Source organism: Macaca fascicularis, chromosome 3 (genome assembly GCF_037993035.2).
Source record: "Macaca fascicularis isolate 582-1 chromosome 3, T2T-MFA8v1.1".
NCBI classification, from domain to species: domain Eukaryota; kingdom Metazoa; phylum Chordata; class Mammalia; order Primates; family Cercopithecidae; genus Macaca; species Macaca fascicularis.
The window spans coordinates 20,501,175-20,518,585 of NC_088377.1; the positions used below are offsets into that span (position 1 = coordinate 20,501,175).

General features: G+C 37.2%; 1 protein-coding gene and 1 long non-coding RNA gene across 13 annotated transcripts in view; one reads left to right on the forward strand and one right to left on the reverse strand.

Moving 5' to 3' along the window:
* Positions 1-17,411, forward strand: part of CYYR1 (cysteine and tyrosine rich 1) — a 105,305-nt gene that overhangs the window by 26,323 nt on the left and 61,571 nt on the right. For 4 of the 12 annotated variants that reach the window (XM_065541440.2, XM_065541439.2, XM_065541437.2 and 1 more), the window contains exon 3: positions 13,751-13,849. The exons of the other annotated variants lie outside the window; for them this stretch is intronic. In XM_065541440.2, coding sequence (XP_065397512.1) covers positions 13,751-13,849 — 99 coding nt within the window. The remainder of the gene's footprint in view (positions 1-13,750; positions 13,850-17,411) is intronic. 12 annotated transcript variants of the gene reach the window in all.
* Positions 3,808-10,157, reverse strand: LOC123572396 (uncharacterized). Its single transcript, XR_010585416.2, has 2 exons — positions 6,889-10,157; positions 3,808-4,632 (listed from the first exon to the last, which is right to left on the reverse strand). It is a non-coding gene; the product is annotated as an uncharacterized lncRNA (long non-coding RNA).

Genomic DNA, 17,411 nt, shown 5'->3' on the forward strand with positions numbered 1-17,411 from the left:
GATCTTAGGGGGATAGTAAATGGGTTTTAGGCAAATCAAATGGGCTTGAAGAACATACAATGGCCTGGGACAAAGTTTCTTGGGCTCACAGAACAGACAGTGGTTTGTGACAAAAGTCTGTCCAGGTGTATTGACCGACTTGAGTTAATGAAAAATCAGGGAGGGGATCATAGGTAATAGTTTTTTTTTCTTTGGCGAGTCTGGACTTTAGCCAGATGAGGAACTTCAGGTAGCAACTTCATCCTGTGCTTGGAGAGAGACAGGGAACTGAGAGACAGGAGTGGGAAGAAGATCAGAGTGACCTGGAGGCTTCTTGAGTATGTCAAAACTTGAGGCTTTGATCAAACATTGAGGCTCTTTGAGTATGTCAAAACACCATATTTTAGATGATCCATTTCTGAGCCTGAACATTGCACAATCTGGACTCCTCTGTGCTTGATTTTAAGAAAAATAAAAATGAGTCCTTGCACCCTGGCTCCCTAACTAGAAAAATGCACCTTCAGCCTTGCTCAGCTCTTGACTCCTGGCAAGTTGCACTTCCTCCTGTGCTCAGGAGCCACTTCCGCCTTCATTGTCTAGATGCTGGGAAGCTGGCATTTCCACTGGGTTGTTTTTGTGCCTTTTAAATGTCAATGAACTTCCTCCCTGAGCTGGGCAAGTTATTTCCTGACGTATCCACTATTGTTGCTGTAGGGCTGTGAGCAGAGTAGAATCTATTGCGACGTTAGTAAAGCTTTCTCTCTCGGGTCCCTGTCTTGCATGGGCTTCTTCCTTACACCTAAGACTCTGCATTCCCATGGTCATGCATTTTGCAGCAGTTGCAAAAGTAAGATATTTAAATTATCTCTTTCAAGACTATGATCTCTTTCTACTTCAGTTTCCTCTCCCTAGAGGCTTTAAAATGACTTCATCATTTGGGGGTTCCATTTGGGGGAAGTAGAATTGTAAGTAAATTTAGCCTGCGTTTAGTACATAGGTCATAATCACTTCCATGTATACTTAAATTATTGCTAGACATTCCAATATAGGAATAGCTCCCAAGCATGATCAACAGCCCACCACACCAACTTATTCAGTATTCTGATGCCTAGGGGCAAAGCAAGGTCAGATGCCAATATGAATGTGTGATCAAAGTGACTCCTATGACTAAGCAAAATGGAAGTGATTAGGTGGTGATGAAGAAACAAAGTTTCAAAATAGGAGTCAGAAGAGAATCTGTGGCACAATTCTTCCAAATACAGTATTACTACTTGTATTTGAAAAAAATCTAATAGAAGTTTTCTCAAATTCACTAACAATTCTAAATATTTACACATTACCACTCACATGCTGTGAGGCTAAAATAATTTTTTAAACCAAGAATAGCCAAAAGCCAACTACAGTTCATCATGTTAGAGGAAATGCTGTGTTATCTTTCTCTTCTCTGTTTGGAAAAAGATAGCACAAAGTTGTAGTCCTATGAAAAGGAGCTCAAAAAATAAAGTTATTTTATTCTTCATTTATTTTGCTTCAGAAATCTCTGGTATTCAACCTGGACAGCCAGGTCCTTGTCTCACTGAAGAAAACACCCTATTTAAGTGCTGATTTAAATTAGTTTAAATTATCTGTTTAATCTCTCAATTATTGAGAAGTGGGTAATGTAAACTATCTTATTTAATTAAGAATAAGCATCTTATTAACCGGAAGGTAGAAACCATTACACGGTGCAACTGTCAGCCTGTGCTACCACTCATTAACCTTGCCACCTTGGAATTAAACTTTCAGGTTGCTTATTATTATCTTTCTATGAGAAAAGGAGATGAAGAAGCCTGAAGGATAGGGTGACGGGGATGCGGCTCCCACTGAATGGTTGGGGATGAACACAGAAGACGCCCTGAGGAGGTGACATCTGAGTAGAGAACAGAACAAAATGACTAAGTCAGCCACGTGAATATTTAGAACAATTCCATTCTACCAAGTGGGAGGCAAATCCAGAGACCTTAAACAGGCCACCATAAATGAGAAAATTGAACCTTAAAAATAAAATAGTTCAAATTAACACAAATATTTTGCATTTATAATAAAATACATTATATAATTTTAATTAAAAATTAATATGTTTGTCAAATTAGGAATTAAAAAGGGACTGGTATATCTAGTAGAGAAATTTCATCATTTAATGTGTTCTGAAACATTTAACCTACTCTGAAATGATTTGGGTGTTCAGGTAAATTATCCTTTACATGTCATTTTATACTCAAATGATAATTTAAATTTATCTTCTTCTTTTTTGTTTTTGTTTTTGTTGAGATAGGGTCTCACTCTGTTGCCCAGGCTGGAGGGCAGTGGTGTCATCAGTTTTTTTGCCCAGGCTGGTCTGGAATTCCCAGTCTCCACCTCAACCTCCCAAAGTGCTGGGATTACAGGCATGAGCCACCGCTCTTGGCCTTTCTTATTATTTACATATTTAAACCCATATATTCACAATTCAAAAATGTTATTTTTACTTACAAGATCATCCTTTGGACTTTATTTCAATAATGTTTAATAATTTTAATACAATCGTCTTTCCTCTGACATTATCATTAATCAACGTCTCCTCAGTGTCACCAGGATGCATCAGTGTATACCCTTCAGAAGTACCATTAGAGATGGAGCCTGACTGTAGAGTTTATGAAATTTAGTTCTGTAAGTCAAAAGAGATTTATAAACATGGCATTCTTATAGTAGACATTTAGCTAATAAATCCTAAATAAGTTTTGATTTATAAATCCTTTTATTGCCTTTGGGATTCAGGTGACTGATTTATGAGTCAGTATGCTAAAATCTATAATTTGATCAGGCATAAATCTTATTCAACAACTTCTGTTTTAACATATGATTCATAAATCCTGGTCAGTGTCTGTGTTTGGTTTTCTAAGTGCTCTGCATTTAACAGCAAGTCTCGTGAGTTCAGATTTTAGGATTTTGATGACTAAAAGCGATTATTCATACAGAATTCAAGTAAATAAAAACAGCAGCTGAACAGTTTTCTTGTATTCTGGTGGGTAGATTAGTAGAAGTGAGCTTTAAATTCATTAATGATCTCAAAATGTTTTAGGCTTAAGAACGGTAAAATATCAAAATTAAAATTCTTCTTGACTGTATCTGTCAGTTAGAAATGGTATGTTAGTGATAACGAGTTTTCTTCTAATATCCCATCTCCCTCATCTAATATTGATATAAATTTAATAGAGCACAGTGGCTTTCCAGGGTAAGCACTATAATCCCAGCCCTCCTTGCAGCTATGTGTGACCATTTATTTTATTTCAGTTATTTATTATTATTACTATTTTTTGAGATGGAGTCTCACTATGTAGCCCAGGCTGGAGCGCAGTGCCGCGATTTCGGTTCACTGCAAACTCCGCCTCCTGGGTTCAAGCGATTCTCCTGCCTCAGCCTCCTGAGTAGCTGGGATTACAGGCGTCCGCGACCACGCCCCCCTAATTTTTGTATTTTTTAGTAGAGACGGCGTTTTACCTTGGTCAGGCTGATCTCAAACTCCGGACCTCAGGTGATCCACCCGCCTCGGCCTCCCAAAATGCTGGCATTACAGGCGTGAGCCACCACGTCCAGCTATATGTGACCATTTAACTAACTTCAGCCAATGGTGTGTGAGCAGAGATGATTATGTGCAGCTTCAGTATATGCTTTGGCCGGGATGCCAAAGTAGAACAGGTCCCAGTGCAGAAGGAAAGGAGCACAGGTCCCTGACATGTGGGTGCCATCCTTTGAGCCCTGCTGCACTTAAACCTGGACAGATAGATGAAGGAATAAAACAAGCTGTAATTTTTTTTTTTGAAAAAGATTATTTTACTGTATCTTTCTACATTGAATTGAATACCATAATTTTTTTTAATTTTATTTTTATTTTAAGTTCTGGAGTACATGTGCAGGTTTGTTACATAGGTAAACATGTGCCATGGTGGTTTGCTGCACCTATCAACTCATCACTTAGGTATTAAGCCCAGCATGCATTAGCTATTTTTCCTACTGCTCTTCCTCCCCGCAACCCCCTACAACAGGCTCCAGTATGTGCTGTTCCCCTCCCTGCGTCCCTGTGTTCTCGTTGTTCAGCTCCCACTTATGAGAACATGCAGTGTTTGGTTTTCTGTTCCTGTGTTAGTTTGCTGAGGAATTTTTAAAAACTTTAACTTGAATCTTTTTATAGCAGACAAACGTTCTTTAGCTTTTCAAAAACTTGTATTGAATATATCATTTTTTAGGCATTGGGCTAAACATTGTGAAAATAAAGGTAAATGAGATTCAGTCCTTGCCTTTCTTAAATGTATTCCTAAATAGTAATTTGTTTCTTAACACCCTACTACATGGAATTGTTGTAAATTTGTTTTCTAGTTGTTTGTTGCTATAGAGTATGAAAACACAATTGGTGTTAGTGTATTGATCGTATATATAACAACATTGCTAAATTCACTTTGTACTTCTAGTAATTATTTTATACATTGATTAGGACTTTCTATGTAAAAAAAACTTATCTGCAAATAGAGTTTTACTTCCTTCTGATCTGTATGCCTTTTAATTCTTTTTTGTTTTTACTTTATTTCCCTGGAAATATTTAATAGAAGTTGTTGGAGTAGGTATCTTTGTCTTGTTCTGGAACATAGAGAAAAAAACAATTAAACATGACGATAATTGTAATGTTTTCCATTGATTCTTTTTATCAGATTGAGGAAATTTCTTTCTGTTCCTAATTCGCTGAGAGTTCTGTAATGAATGGAGATTGAATTTCATCGAACACTTTTTGTATCTTTTGAAATGATCGCATGTTTAGCTGTCTTGTAAGGTGAAATATATTGATAAATTTTCAAAATTTAAACCATGCTTGCATTCCTGGGAAAATCTCTCTCTCTCTCTCTCTCTCTCTCCCTCTCTCTCTCTCTCTCTCTCCCCCTGTTCCCCCCACCCCGGCCCCCGTGCCCCCACCTTCTGATGCTGCTTATGTTGCATGGTGTGGTATAATAGTATATATTCCTGGCCCTTAAGGGAGCCTTTGTATTCAGAGGGCATCTACTTGAATTTTTGTATTCAAAGTACCTTTCATGTAGACAACAAATAGTTCAGCTTTTTAAGCAATTCTGACAATCTCTGCCTTTTAAAATCCTTCATCTCCTACTAATGTGGTGGGATTTAGTCTTTTGGTTTACTGTTATCTTTTTTTTTTGGCCCACTTGCTTTGTGTTTCCTTCATACTCCTCTCCTGCTACTTTTGAGTTAATTGAAATTGCTTTTAGAATTCCATTTTAATTTCTCTTGGATTGTTAGCTTACCTCTTTGTTTTATTATTTCAGTGGTGCTCTAAAGATTGCAACATGCACCCTTAATTTTTCTATTGAAAGTTAAGCACCCCTTCTCATAAAATGTAATAACTTTGCAATCCTATAGGTCTCTTGCCTCCTGTAATTTATTCTGTATTTTCATATTCATTACATAAGATGCTATGCATACTATTATTTTTATTTTAAACAATCATAAGTATTTGAAAGAAATTAAAATCTGAATTTTTATCTGATCTCATTTCCCTTTTGCTTGAAGAACTTCTGTTAGCTTTTGTTGTAGGGCAAGTCTACTTGAGAAGAGTTACCACTGTTTTTGTTCATCTGAAATGCCTTTATGTCATCTTTATTTCTGAAAGCTATTTTTGCTTCACATAGCATTTTAGGTTTCAGTGTATTGCTTTCACTTGGCACTTTTAAAGATTTCATTACACTGTATTCCGGCCTCATTGTTTCTGCTGAGATGTCAGTGGTGATTTGTATTTTTGCTCTTATATATGTAATCTGTCTTTATCCTCTGGATGCTTTCAAGATTCTCTTTATCTTTTGTTTTTATCAATTGAATTGTGATATTTTCAAGGTGTCTTTTCTCTATATTACACAGGATATATGAGGTTTTTGAGTCTGCAAAATGGGGGAAAATTTTATACATTCTTTCTTCAGATGTTGGGTTTTACCTATTCCTGCCTCTTATCTCCTTCTAAAACTCCACAAAATTAGATTTTGATATAGTCCCACAGTCACTGAGATTCTAATTTTTTAAATATTCTTTCTCTCTGCTTTCTAGATTGTGTAGTTTTGATTGAGATACCTTCACGTCACTGACTCTTCTTTCATCCCTAACATCTTGTTAAGCCCATACAATTGATTTTATTTTGTTTCAGATATTTTATTCCTCATTTCTAGAATTTCCATTTGGTTCTTTTTTAAAGTTGCAATCTCTCTGTTGAGATTTTCTGTATATCCATTCATCACAAACATATTTTACCTTATACCCTTGAGCATAGTTATAGTAGCTATGTTACAATCCTTGCCAGCCAATTCTAACATCTGGTTCATTTCAGGATCAGTTTATTTAATTGCCTTTCCTCTCGACTATGTATGGAATAATTTGGAATTACACCCTGGACATTTTTTTAAAAGAATACACTGTAGAGACTGGATTCTGTTATTTCTCTGAATGTTGATTTTTATTTGTCTGTTTTATTTGTAGTTAATTTTGAAGAACTCATATCCATTTTTTGTCACTCCTGCAGCGGGTAACTTCTAAAATCTTTGTTCGCTTCTTTTTAGCTTTAGATGGGCTGCTGGGAGTATGCCCCATGCATGCATAGTGTAGAGGGCATCCTAAGATTTTCCGCAGAGTTTATATGCGAAATGTGATGCTCCACCCTGTATAGTTTCTCCTTTGCATGATTTCCTCTCTCACTTTTCATCTGTTTTCGTAGTTCTAAACTCTGTCCTCTGGTTTTTAAAAGCAGTACTCTGCAAGGGTTTCTGTTCAGGATTTAGCTAACTAGCTCATTCTGATTGGGGCATGCCATTAGCCAAAAAGCCTTATCGATGGAACACTTACTCAGTTCCATTTCCTTCTTCCCAGTTTTGATTCATTTCCAGTTGATGGTGGCTTTGCGTTTCTCTCCAGTGATTTCAGGGAGTTTTTATACTTTCTGAAGAGTTTGCAGTTGTGATCTGTGGTAGGGTTATACCAATAAGAGCTATTCCACTTCTACCATTCTACCAAAAAAAAAAATTACATACATCCTTTTGAGGAACTCACAGTCTAATGTCTTAAACAAAAATGCTAAAAGCATCTAGAGAGAGTCTGAGAAAAGTTCTTTTAAGAAATGGTTTCCTTAAAACACAAAAAAAGATGGTTTCCTTAAAGTGACATTGCACATCAACCTTGTTTCTCCTCTTACTTTTATATTAAATCAGAGAAAAGGAGATATGCTATTATGAGAGGGAAAAAGATGTAAACTCAAACATATTAAAATGCTACTTATGAATGTGTCAAAGCTTCTGATTAAATAACATAGGTTGAATGCAAATGTCTATCTGTACTTCCTCCTGAGTCTTCACAAAGCAATGACAGTAAAGGAACTTAACGGGAAAAAAAAAAAACACCTCAAAAAGAAGATACCAGACAAAAGAAGCAACATTTTGAAATCTGGGAAATAGTTTAACCACTGGGAGCTGTTTTAGACGAGAGAACATAGAGATCTAAGTATGTTGAGGCAGAATGTCAAAAAGCTAATCATTTCAACACAAAGCTACAGAAATCCTCAGGGATTGGAGACAACTGCTGCTTTAAAGGCAGGTGTGCAAAAGTGGGAATGAAAACTGGAGTATGGATTACATATCTTTAAAATAGGAGTTAGACTTCTCATATTCTCTCTCCAACCCTGATACATCAAGAGAAAACCTAGGGTCTATTTTTGGAGAGGTTTTATCAGACAGTCTTTGAATTTGGAAGACAGCAAATAAATACATTTGAGGTTGGAGTGTCAGTTACTGTGTTGAAATCAGAGGGATTATGGGAAAATCTTCCCACTGAAGAGAGATTTGTCCCCTGCTTGGCTCGTGAAAGGCTCATAGCCGCACTTACATACTTATGGTTGGAGATGGGTGAACTACTTTCTAGAAAAATCCATTCACCCCGAAGTAAAGACCAACAGCAGAAATTTTTAACCAGCGGGTCTGTGAACTTGAACGAGAACAATAGTTCATTTTTATTTTAAACTAACCTCTGAAAGTTAGCATTTCTGTCATCTTTGAATATAGGCAACAAACCATCATAGTATAATCGGTACCTGTGACTTTGTGACCAATAAAAATCGCAATTGTTTTCTTATCACATTATTCAGCCTATACCTCCAAATTGCATTTTCACTCATCATTATTTCAAAATTATAGTAGTTATTAGATACAACTCTAAAGTTTATTAGATGGTGCATTCATAAAAAGCACATATTATTATATCACAAATTTATTGGTTTAATGGTTTGATAACCAGATGGTGATATAATTGGTTTCATGCATAAGACATAATTCTAAAACAGGATCCTAGACTTCACCAGGCTGCCATGACACCAAAAAGTTTAAGAACTTCTGAACTAGAGACACATGTATTTGGATATTTCCCCTGTTAAAAATATAATATCACAGTAGCAAACCTACAGTGAGATTCACAAATTAATAACCCACACTCATGCTTCCAAATGGGGTTTTTCTGAGTCTCACTTTTAAATATATATGACAGCCAAAGAAGACCTGGTATTTGATGAAAGCCTCTGTTATGGAAAATAGAGACAGAGCAAAACAAAATAGAATCAAATAAAGAAAAAAGAGTGGTAAAAACAAAGTGGTGGAGAAATAAGCCCATGAAAGAAACACCATCATTAATGTATTGACAGAAATAAAAGACTATATTGCCTTCATAAAACAAGACCAGTCCACTACATACAGAAGACCAAAGGATAAGGAGCTCTTGGAAATTAAATTAAGATAGATTCAATTAAAAATTCAACAGATAATTAGAAAATAATATTAAGGAACCATTCCCCTTTTCTTTCTTCCAGAAAGTAAATGAAAAACTCAAAGATTGGAAATGGAATTTTATCCACTATACCAACTCTTAGTAAATACCTTCCTATTTCCACTTCTGCAAACTATGACTCCACTACAGTGTCACCACCTACACACATTCACCTGTGCAGTGACAAGTTGTTGGAATTAAGAGAAGGTTAGAAACAAGTTGGTTGTGGTCAGAGCTCCAGTAATGTGCTCTTGCCATAGACTGCGATACCTGATGAAGATTAATTTCTGTGGTGATCACTACTCTTGCTCTCTGTCTTAGCCCATCCAGGCTGCTCTAATAAAACAACATAGACTGATTGCTTATAAATAATAGAAATGTCCTTCTTGCAGTTCCCTAAGCTGAGAAGTCCAAGATCAAGGCATGGGCAGATCTGCTATCTTGGGAGATTCCTTTTTCTTAAAGATGGTGGCTTCTCCTCACATGGCGGAAGAGGGATAAGGCAGTTTGTTGAGGCCTATTTTATAAGGGTGCTAATCCCATTCTAATCATCTCGCAACAGACCCCACCTCCTGATACCATCAAATGGGTGATTAGGGGTCAACATATGAATTTTAGGGGGACCCAGATATTCGGACTATAGCACTCACCAATTATTTCTAGCCTTCTACTTACAGCCTGATGTTAGGCTTGCTCCACCCTGCTGTAGTTGGAGGTTAAGCATTGCCCTTGACTTGCTTTGGCCAGTGATAGGTGCAAAACTTCTAGAGAGAAGTTCTCAGAGCTAGTTAATTATTTGGCATGTGCTCTTCCCTGTAACAGTAAAGCCTCTGCCAGCCAGAATCACTGAGTACCAATAAAGAGTGAAAGCTGCCTTTCTGCCTAGCCAAAGTGAGCATAAAACTTGAGCAATAGATAAACCTTGATTGGCCCAAGCACTGAGAGCTTGAGACTGCTAGTATTGCAATAAAAGCAGAATCTCTACCGTCTACCTCCCTCCATCTGCCCTTTATGTATTCTAAGTTATGAGTTGTGAAGCAAAAGAACAGGAAAGATAAAGCAAACATGGATCCCTTAATGTCTGAGTTTTCACCTTATGCATGAGTTCACTGGAGTACAGTGGTTTAAGTCAAATCCATACCTGATTTCAGCACCACACAGTCTCTGAGTCCCTGCATATGCCATGCTTTCTATCTAAACCCTTTCCTATACCTACTCCTATGCTCCTCAGTTAATTAACCAAGGCTTATCAATCACAACTCTCCTCCAACATCATAACCTAGGAAAACTCTGAACCCACACACCAGATAAGATTCCCTACCTCATGCCGCTGCAGTTAATGCTTTTCCATCACAAAACATACCAGTATTTACAATTGCACATTCTTGGCCCTTTTATATGACTGGAATTTCCATGAGTGCAGGATCTCTGTCAGGGCCTGGCACACAGTAGGTGCTCAGTAGATGTTTATTGAATCAATGAACAAGCAAATTTAGCATCCAGAAAGCTGAGAATAAGTCTAAAGAGTATAGAAATTGATGTTGCTTGCTAGGGGAGAGTGCAGAAGATCAAGGAACAGATGAAAACAGACCCAGTTAAAGGACTGTCATGCAGTGGTGCTCGGGTAACATCAAGAGGCATAGATATTTCCAATCCGGTGTCTCAGGGCTCCTAGTGTTATAAAAATAGTGAATAAAAATCAAAGGGAAAAAGTTATCATTTTCTTTCTACCTAAGTATTGAATTTTAAAAGCAAAGCTCCAGGCCCTTTATAATCACATTAGAATGACTCTTGTTATGCTTTCCTGAAATGAAAACCTCTGAAGAATAGAGGAAATGCTGTTTAAAATGTACTCAGGTGATTTCTTAGACCTTGCAAAAAAAGTCTCAAGTTCCTGCCTTACCTGATTTTGAAATGTTATAATTTGACATCACCTCCTTTTGATACACCATTTCTTAAATCACACAGACTATAAACATACCCACTTATTAAAAGCATAATAAAGCATCTCTTGGAAAAGCAGGGCTTAATGCCTGCGTAGCTTTCAACAGTAAGTTATGTCTACCCTCTTGATATGGTTTTGCTCTGTGTCCCCACCCAAATATCATGTCAAATTGTAATCCCCATGTGTCAGGGAAGGGGCCTGGTGGGAGATGATTGAATCATGGGGGTGGATGTTGCCCTTGCTGTTCTCATGATAGAGTTCTCATGAGATCTGGTTGTTTTGAAAGTGTGTAGCAACTCCCCTATCGCTCTCTCTCTCCTGCCACCATGTGAAGACATGCGAAGATATGTCCCTGGTGATCCATGTCTTTTTATTAGCATAATAATGGACTGGTTAAAAAAAAATTACTCCTTGAAAACAAGGAGAATGCAAGCTTTTGCCTATTATAGCAAGTTTACACTTATGCATGCCTGCTGCATTAGCACATCTCAGCACAGTTATTCTCTCTTTGGCATCCTTAATTCCTGTAGGAGCTGTCTGATTGGCTGTAGTCAGTGTCTTTCTGGAACACTAACACTAAAACAGTGATGTTGCATCATCATTATAGACTTCTCCTAGTATCAGATTTTTATCAGTGATGACCTTGGCAAACTTGTCAATGAATTTCTCTGATAGACTGGATAAAGAAAACGTGGCACATATACACCATGGAATACTACGTGGCCATGAAAAAGGATGAGTTCATGTCCTTTGCAGGGACATGGATGAAGCTGGAAACAATCCTTCTCAGCAAACTAACACAAGAACAGAAAACCAAACACTGCATGTTCTCACTCATAAGTGGGAGTTGAACAATGAGAACACTTGGGCACAGGGAGGGGCACAGGGAGGGCGACAGGGAGGGGAACAGGGAGGGAACACACTAGGGCCTGTTGGGGGTTGGGGACTAGGTGAGGGATAGCATTAGGAGAAATACGTAATGTAGATGACAGGTTGATGGGTGCAGCAAACCACCATGGCACGTGTATACATATGTAACAAACCTGCACATTCTGCACATGTATCCCAGAACTTAAAGTATAAAAAAAAATTAAATTTTAATTTTAAAATATCCAATAAACTCACATTTTAAGGCTAAATTTAAAACAAAATCCTAACAATTAAAAGAAAAACTATAACTGGAGGCAACATTTGCAGAAAATGCTACAGACGAAAGTGATTTTTATAGTTATTTATATTATACTTACGACATTCTCTTTAAGTTTAGGATTGCTTCAAAATTAAAAAGTATATATTTATGAATAAAAATAATTTTATTATGGGCAAAACAATAATTCAGGCTGCTGGAGCAGATTGAATTCTCTAAGTAGTTTCTCAACTCTGTTAGCTTTGAGAACATACAAATACAAGCAAAATTGGCTGATAAAACTAAGCTTCACAGTAATATCCCAAATCATATAGCTTAGGTTTGCCCTAGTCTCTGATAGAAGAATGGTTTATTTATTTACTGTAGTTGTAGAGTTGCTTACCAACACTTATGTATGTCAACACATGTCAGTATTTCTGTTGATATATGTTTTAACACATTTCCTCATTGTCACTAGAAAAGATGGGATGGGTAGCCATAACATAAAGTTTTCAAGAAAGGAGGTTTTGAAGATAAACTATTCAACATTAACAAAGGTCTAAGGGCTAACTCTGTAACCTCTCTGAATACACAGCTCTGCCCCTCAATCATTCCAACAAACAGCTAAGTGCTTAATAAGATAAAATCCAATACCATTGAACCACAGTGACCTGTGTCAAAAATAGCACTATGTACAGCTGATAATTTTTAATTAAATGAAACAGAGACTGATGATATCATTCTTGGCTGTTGCAAACCACGCTCCCCTATGTTTTCAGGATCTGCATTTATATGCACCATGCTACTGGTTCAGTTAGCCTTAAAATCTGCAAGAGGGCACCTATTCCCAAATCACGCTAATGAGTGCTGCTGGATCTGTACAAACCACACTTTGTACAGATTTAATCCATTTTAGGCAAAGCTAAGAGTTATCATTTGTAGCTGAAATTTATATAAAATTGTGGTTACCTGTTTTCTTCATGAATTACTTTACAAATGCATTGCATGGCATTTGTTGAATGAGTGAGTGCTTCTGATATATATTAATATGTGACTCTGTTTATAAAAGGTAATTTATAGCCAGTTTATCAGAAATGCAATTATTTCATAAAACTCTGTACATCATTCTAAAAAAGATACAAAAGAAACATATGTAAGATTATCTAATGTGATAAACATAGAATGGACTTTGAGCTAGATGTGCTTCTATTCAAATTGCCACCCCTAAATGTCACTTACTGAGTGACCTTAGGCAAGTTACTAACCTCCTCTGACCCTCACTTTCATTATATGTTAGGAAACAGTGATAATACACATCCACTGGATGGTTGTGACTAATAAGTACTATATATAAAGTATCAATGTACGTGCCATCACAAGGAAGAACTGAATAATTATTTTATTCTCACCTGGGGCCCTTTGTTTGCTTCTAATAATGGACTGTGTTTGCATGAAACATACTAAATCAACAGAATTTTGTAGCGTTCGCCCACCTGTTCCAGAGAAATCTTTGTTGAAAAGGCTTATAAGAGCTTTATTTGAAAGTTCCTCCATTTCTTACAAGTTTTCTTCTCTGATGGTCACATATAATCAGTAACTAAGCTCCCGTAACAGTAGGTCAAATTGATTTCTGATCAAGAAGTTGCTCCTCTTTAAATATATAAATGATGGTATCATCCAATAGATTGAACTGAGTCTTAGACTTTCCTTTTCCCTCATTTTAAGTGCTTACAAAGTTGCTATGTTAGTCCATTCTTTCATTTCTGTAAAGACTTGAGGCGGGATAATTTATGAAGAAAAGGAATTTATTTTGGCTCATGGTTCTACAGGCTGTACAGGAAGCATAGCACTGGCATCTGGTTCCGGCGAGGGCCTCAGGAAGCTTCCACTCATGGCAAAAGGCAGATGAGGAGCAGGCACATCACATGGTGAGAGAAGGGGCAAAAGAGAGAAAACAAGTGGAAGTTGAACAATGAGAACACATGGGCACAGGGAGGGGAACAGGGAGGGAACACACCAGGGCCTGTTGGGGTGTTGGGGGATAGGGGAGGGATAGCATTAGGAGAAATACCTAATGTAAATGACAGGTTGATGGGTGCAGCAAACCACCATGGCGCGTATATACGTATGTAACAAACCTCCCACTTATGAGTGAGAACATTAAAGCCAGTCTCCTTTAAACAACCAGCTCTCGCTTGAACTACCAGAGCAATAACTCCCTCCTTAGCATGAGAATGGTACCAAGCCATTCCTGAGGGACCTGCTCCATGATCCAAACACCTCTCACTAGGTCCACCTCCAACACTGGGGATCACATTTCAACATGAGATTTGGAGGGGACACATATCCAAATCATATCGGTTGCATTAACAAATTTCTGGAAAATAGTATTCAATAGGAATTTCTAAAAGAAATCAAAACTTTAAAATGTAAACCATTTGAACTAAAAGAAGATATTCAGCTATTAACAAAAATGATGTTATTTTGGGAATACAATGAATAGTTGTATTTCTATTCTGTCAAAATCGTTTTTCTGTAGTGATGTTTGCTTCTTTTTGATTGACTGTGGACCAAGATTTCTACCAGATGTCTCTGGATTTTTATTCATTTTAAGTGTTGCTGAATTTTTTTCTTTTACCCTTTATTTATAGAATTTCTATAGTTCATTTTTGAAATTTCTATATGACACTTTTATGAAACAGTTCATTCCTTTGTCTTTTTAAAAAAGGTAATGATGCTTTAGCCTTCATTATCTCTGATTTTGCAGAATATTATATTTCTAGAAAATCAACAGGTGCACACACCCTCAGATCACTGGACTATTATTTGAACAAAATATCCTCCCAGGACCTATAAAAGATTCTGATACCTCAAACCTGAATTTAGCTTTGAATTTGGCAGCAGTACTCTTTATACAATAGCAGTGTTCTGGAGGAGCTGAGCTTTCTTTATATATGCTTCATCTGGCCATATTCGGGCAAAATAAAAGAAATGTACAAAAGCAGCAATGAAATGGAGTATATTCATGCCAACATAAGCCATTTTTACTTGATGATGAAAACACATCTATTCAATAATAATTGTCCACATAATGAAAGATTTCTACATTCAGGAAAAATATAAAAAGTTGCCTATTCTGCATTTTTTTTTTTTTTTTTTTGGTTGGCTTTCTAACTTTTGAGGTTTGTGCAGCATTCACTAAGTAAAATTAAAAGTGATTTGACTTTATTTGGTTATGTAAGTTGGGTTATATTTTACATAATTAAAATATATCAATTTTACACAACTTCATGCCTTTAAAAAAAGAGGCCATAATACTTGAGAAATCATGCCTGGTTAATTCCAAATTCCAAACCCTAGTTTATTGATGAGACTACTTATTTTGGTAATACTTTGGTCTGGGGAGAAAGCAAGAGGGAAACTGGCAATGTTTCTGGCCTTTGCTGTAGCTCTGATTTGTTCCAAATGTCCAAATGCCTTTATATGTTTTTCTCATGCAGAATAGAGTTACGTGGGATAGCCCGGCATCCCCTAACTTCTGATCACTCATGTTGTGAACACACTTGCATATTGGGAAGAAAAAAAGGTTCAGAGCCTTTTCACCTTTGGGGTCAACTTTATTTTCAAATTCATTATAAGTGCTTAAAATAGCTTTTGCCTGCTCTGAGTTCCGTGTTGAGAATTAATAAGACCACAGAGTTTGGAGGACACATCATGTACTCCTAAGTGGGGTTCTCGAATTTCTAAATGCTTTCACCTTCCTTATTTCCTTTGACACCTAAAACCCTGAAGTAACAGCAGAAATTATTGTACAACTTTAAAGATTAAAAAAAGCTTTTCACCAAAAGTTAAAGAGGTAAAGAGGCTTACACAGCATTCACTAAGTCACTTAGCTAATACCTGGTTGACCTGAGATTGGAACTTGGATTTTCTGAATATTACAGCAGGATACCAAGGTGGCAGACAGACGTGTTCCTGGAATCCTTATTCAGCATAAGAATTCATTCATTATTTCATCTGAAACAGTTAATTATTTTAAATACCTTTGAAATTATCATATTTATAAAATAATTAAAATGGTTGTCATAATCTCAACATGGAAATAGCTTCTATTTTACAAGTAAGAGGTTTAAAATGGAACTTTTGTAAAATGGTTAATTTTTTTTAAGCTGTTTGCTTTTTTCTCTTTTTTTTTTTTTTTTTTTTTTTTTTTTTTGAGACAGACTTTTGCTTGGTCGCCCAGGCTGGAGTGCAGTGGCGCCATCTCAGCTCACTGCAAGCTCTGCCTCCTGGGTTCAAGGATTCTCCTGCCTCAGCATCCTAGGTAGGTGGGATTATAGGCGCCTGCTGCCACTCCCAGCTAATTTTTTTATTTTTAGTAGAGATGGGGTTTCACCATGTTGGCCATGCTGGTTTCAAATTCCTGACCTCAGGTGATCCCCCCATCTCAGCTTCCCAAAGTTCTGGGATTATAGGCATGAGCCACCGTGCCCAGCCTTTTTTGAAGTTCAGGGGTACATGTTTAGGTTGGTTACATAAGTAAACTTGTGTCATAGGGGTTTGTTGTACAGGTTATTTCCTCATCCATGTATTAAGCCTAGTACCCATTAGTTATTTTTCCTGATCTCTCCCTCATCACCCCCTCCACCCTCCAAAAGGCCCCAGTGTCCATTATTCCTATCTTTGTGTTCCATGTGTTCTCATCATTTAGCTTCCATTTGTAAGTGAGAACATGCAGTATTTGGTTTATTGTTCCTTGCTAGTTTGCTAACGATAATGGCCTCTGACTCCATCCATGTCAGTAAATTAGGAGCTGCCTGTAACTAACTTTGAGCAAGCTAAAAACAAACAAACAAACAAAAACCCAATAATTCTTTAGTCAATGGGAACCATCCACAAAGCACAGTAAAATGATTGATATGTAGGCAATTATTACAGGGATTCCGGGGGTCAGATAACCCAGCATACCTTTATTTAATAAGTGGATCCTTTCAGAAAACAGATAAACTTCCCTTTAACATCGTGCTATAAATTTACTTATTAAATATCCTGTACACACATAAGAATAACATCTTTTTAGTTATGAAGTTACAGGGATCAAAAATAAGATAAATATCTCCATGGACCAAAAATAGGACTAGAAATCTAAAGGTGTTAGTGCTGAAGCCTCTGGAGAAGGAAGACGGCAGGGGCAGCAGGAACTAAATTCCAAAGTCCTGAGCTCAAGGTGGGGGATCCTCATAGTTGGAGGCTGGAACCAGGCTCACTGCTTGGACCTTTGAGCTATTATAGGGCTGAGGTCAGCTCACCCATGTATTCGAGAGGATGAAATGACTGCAATAAAATAATACAATGGGCCGGGCGCGGTGGCTCAAGCCTGTAATCCCAGCACTTTGGGAGGCCGAGACGGGCGGATCACGAAGTCAGGAGATCGAGACCATCCTGGCTAACCCGGTGAAACCCCGTCTCTACTAAAACTACAAAAAAAAA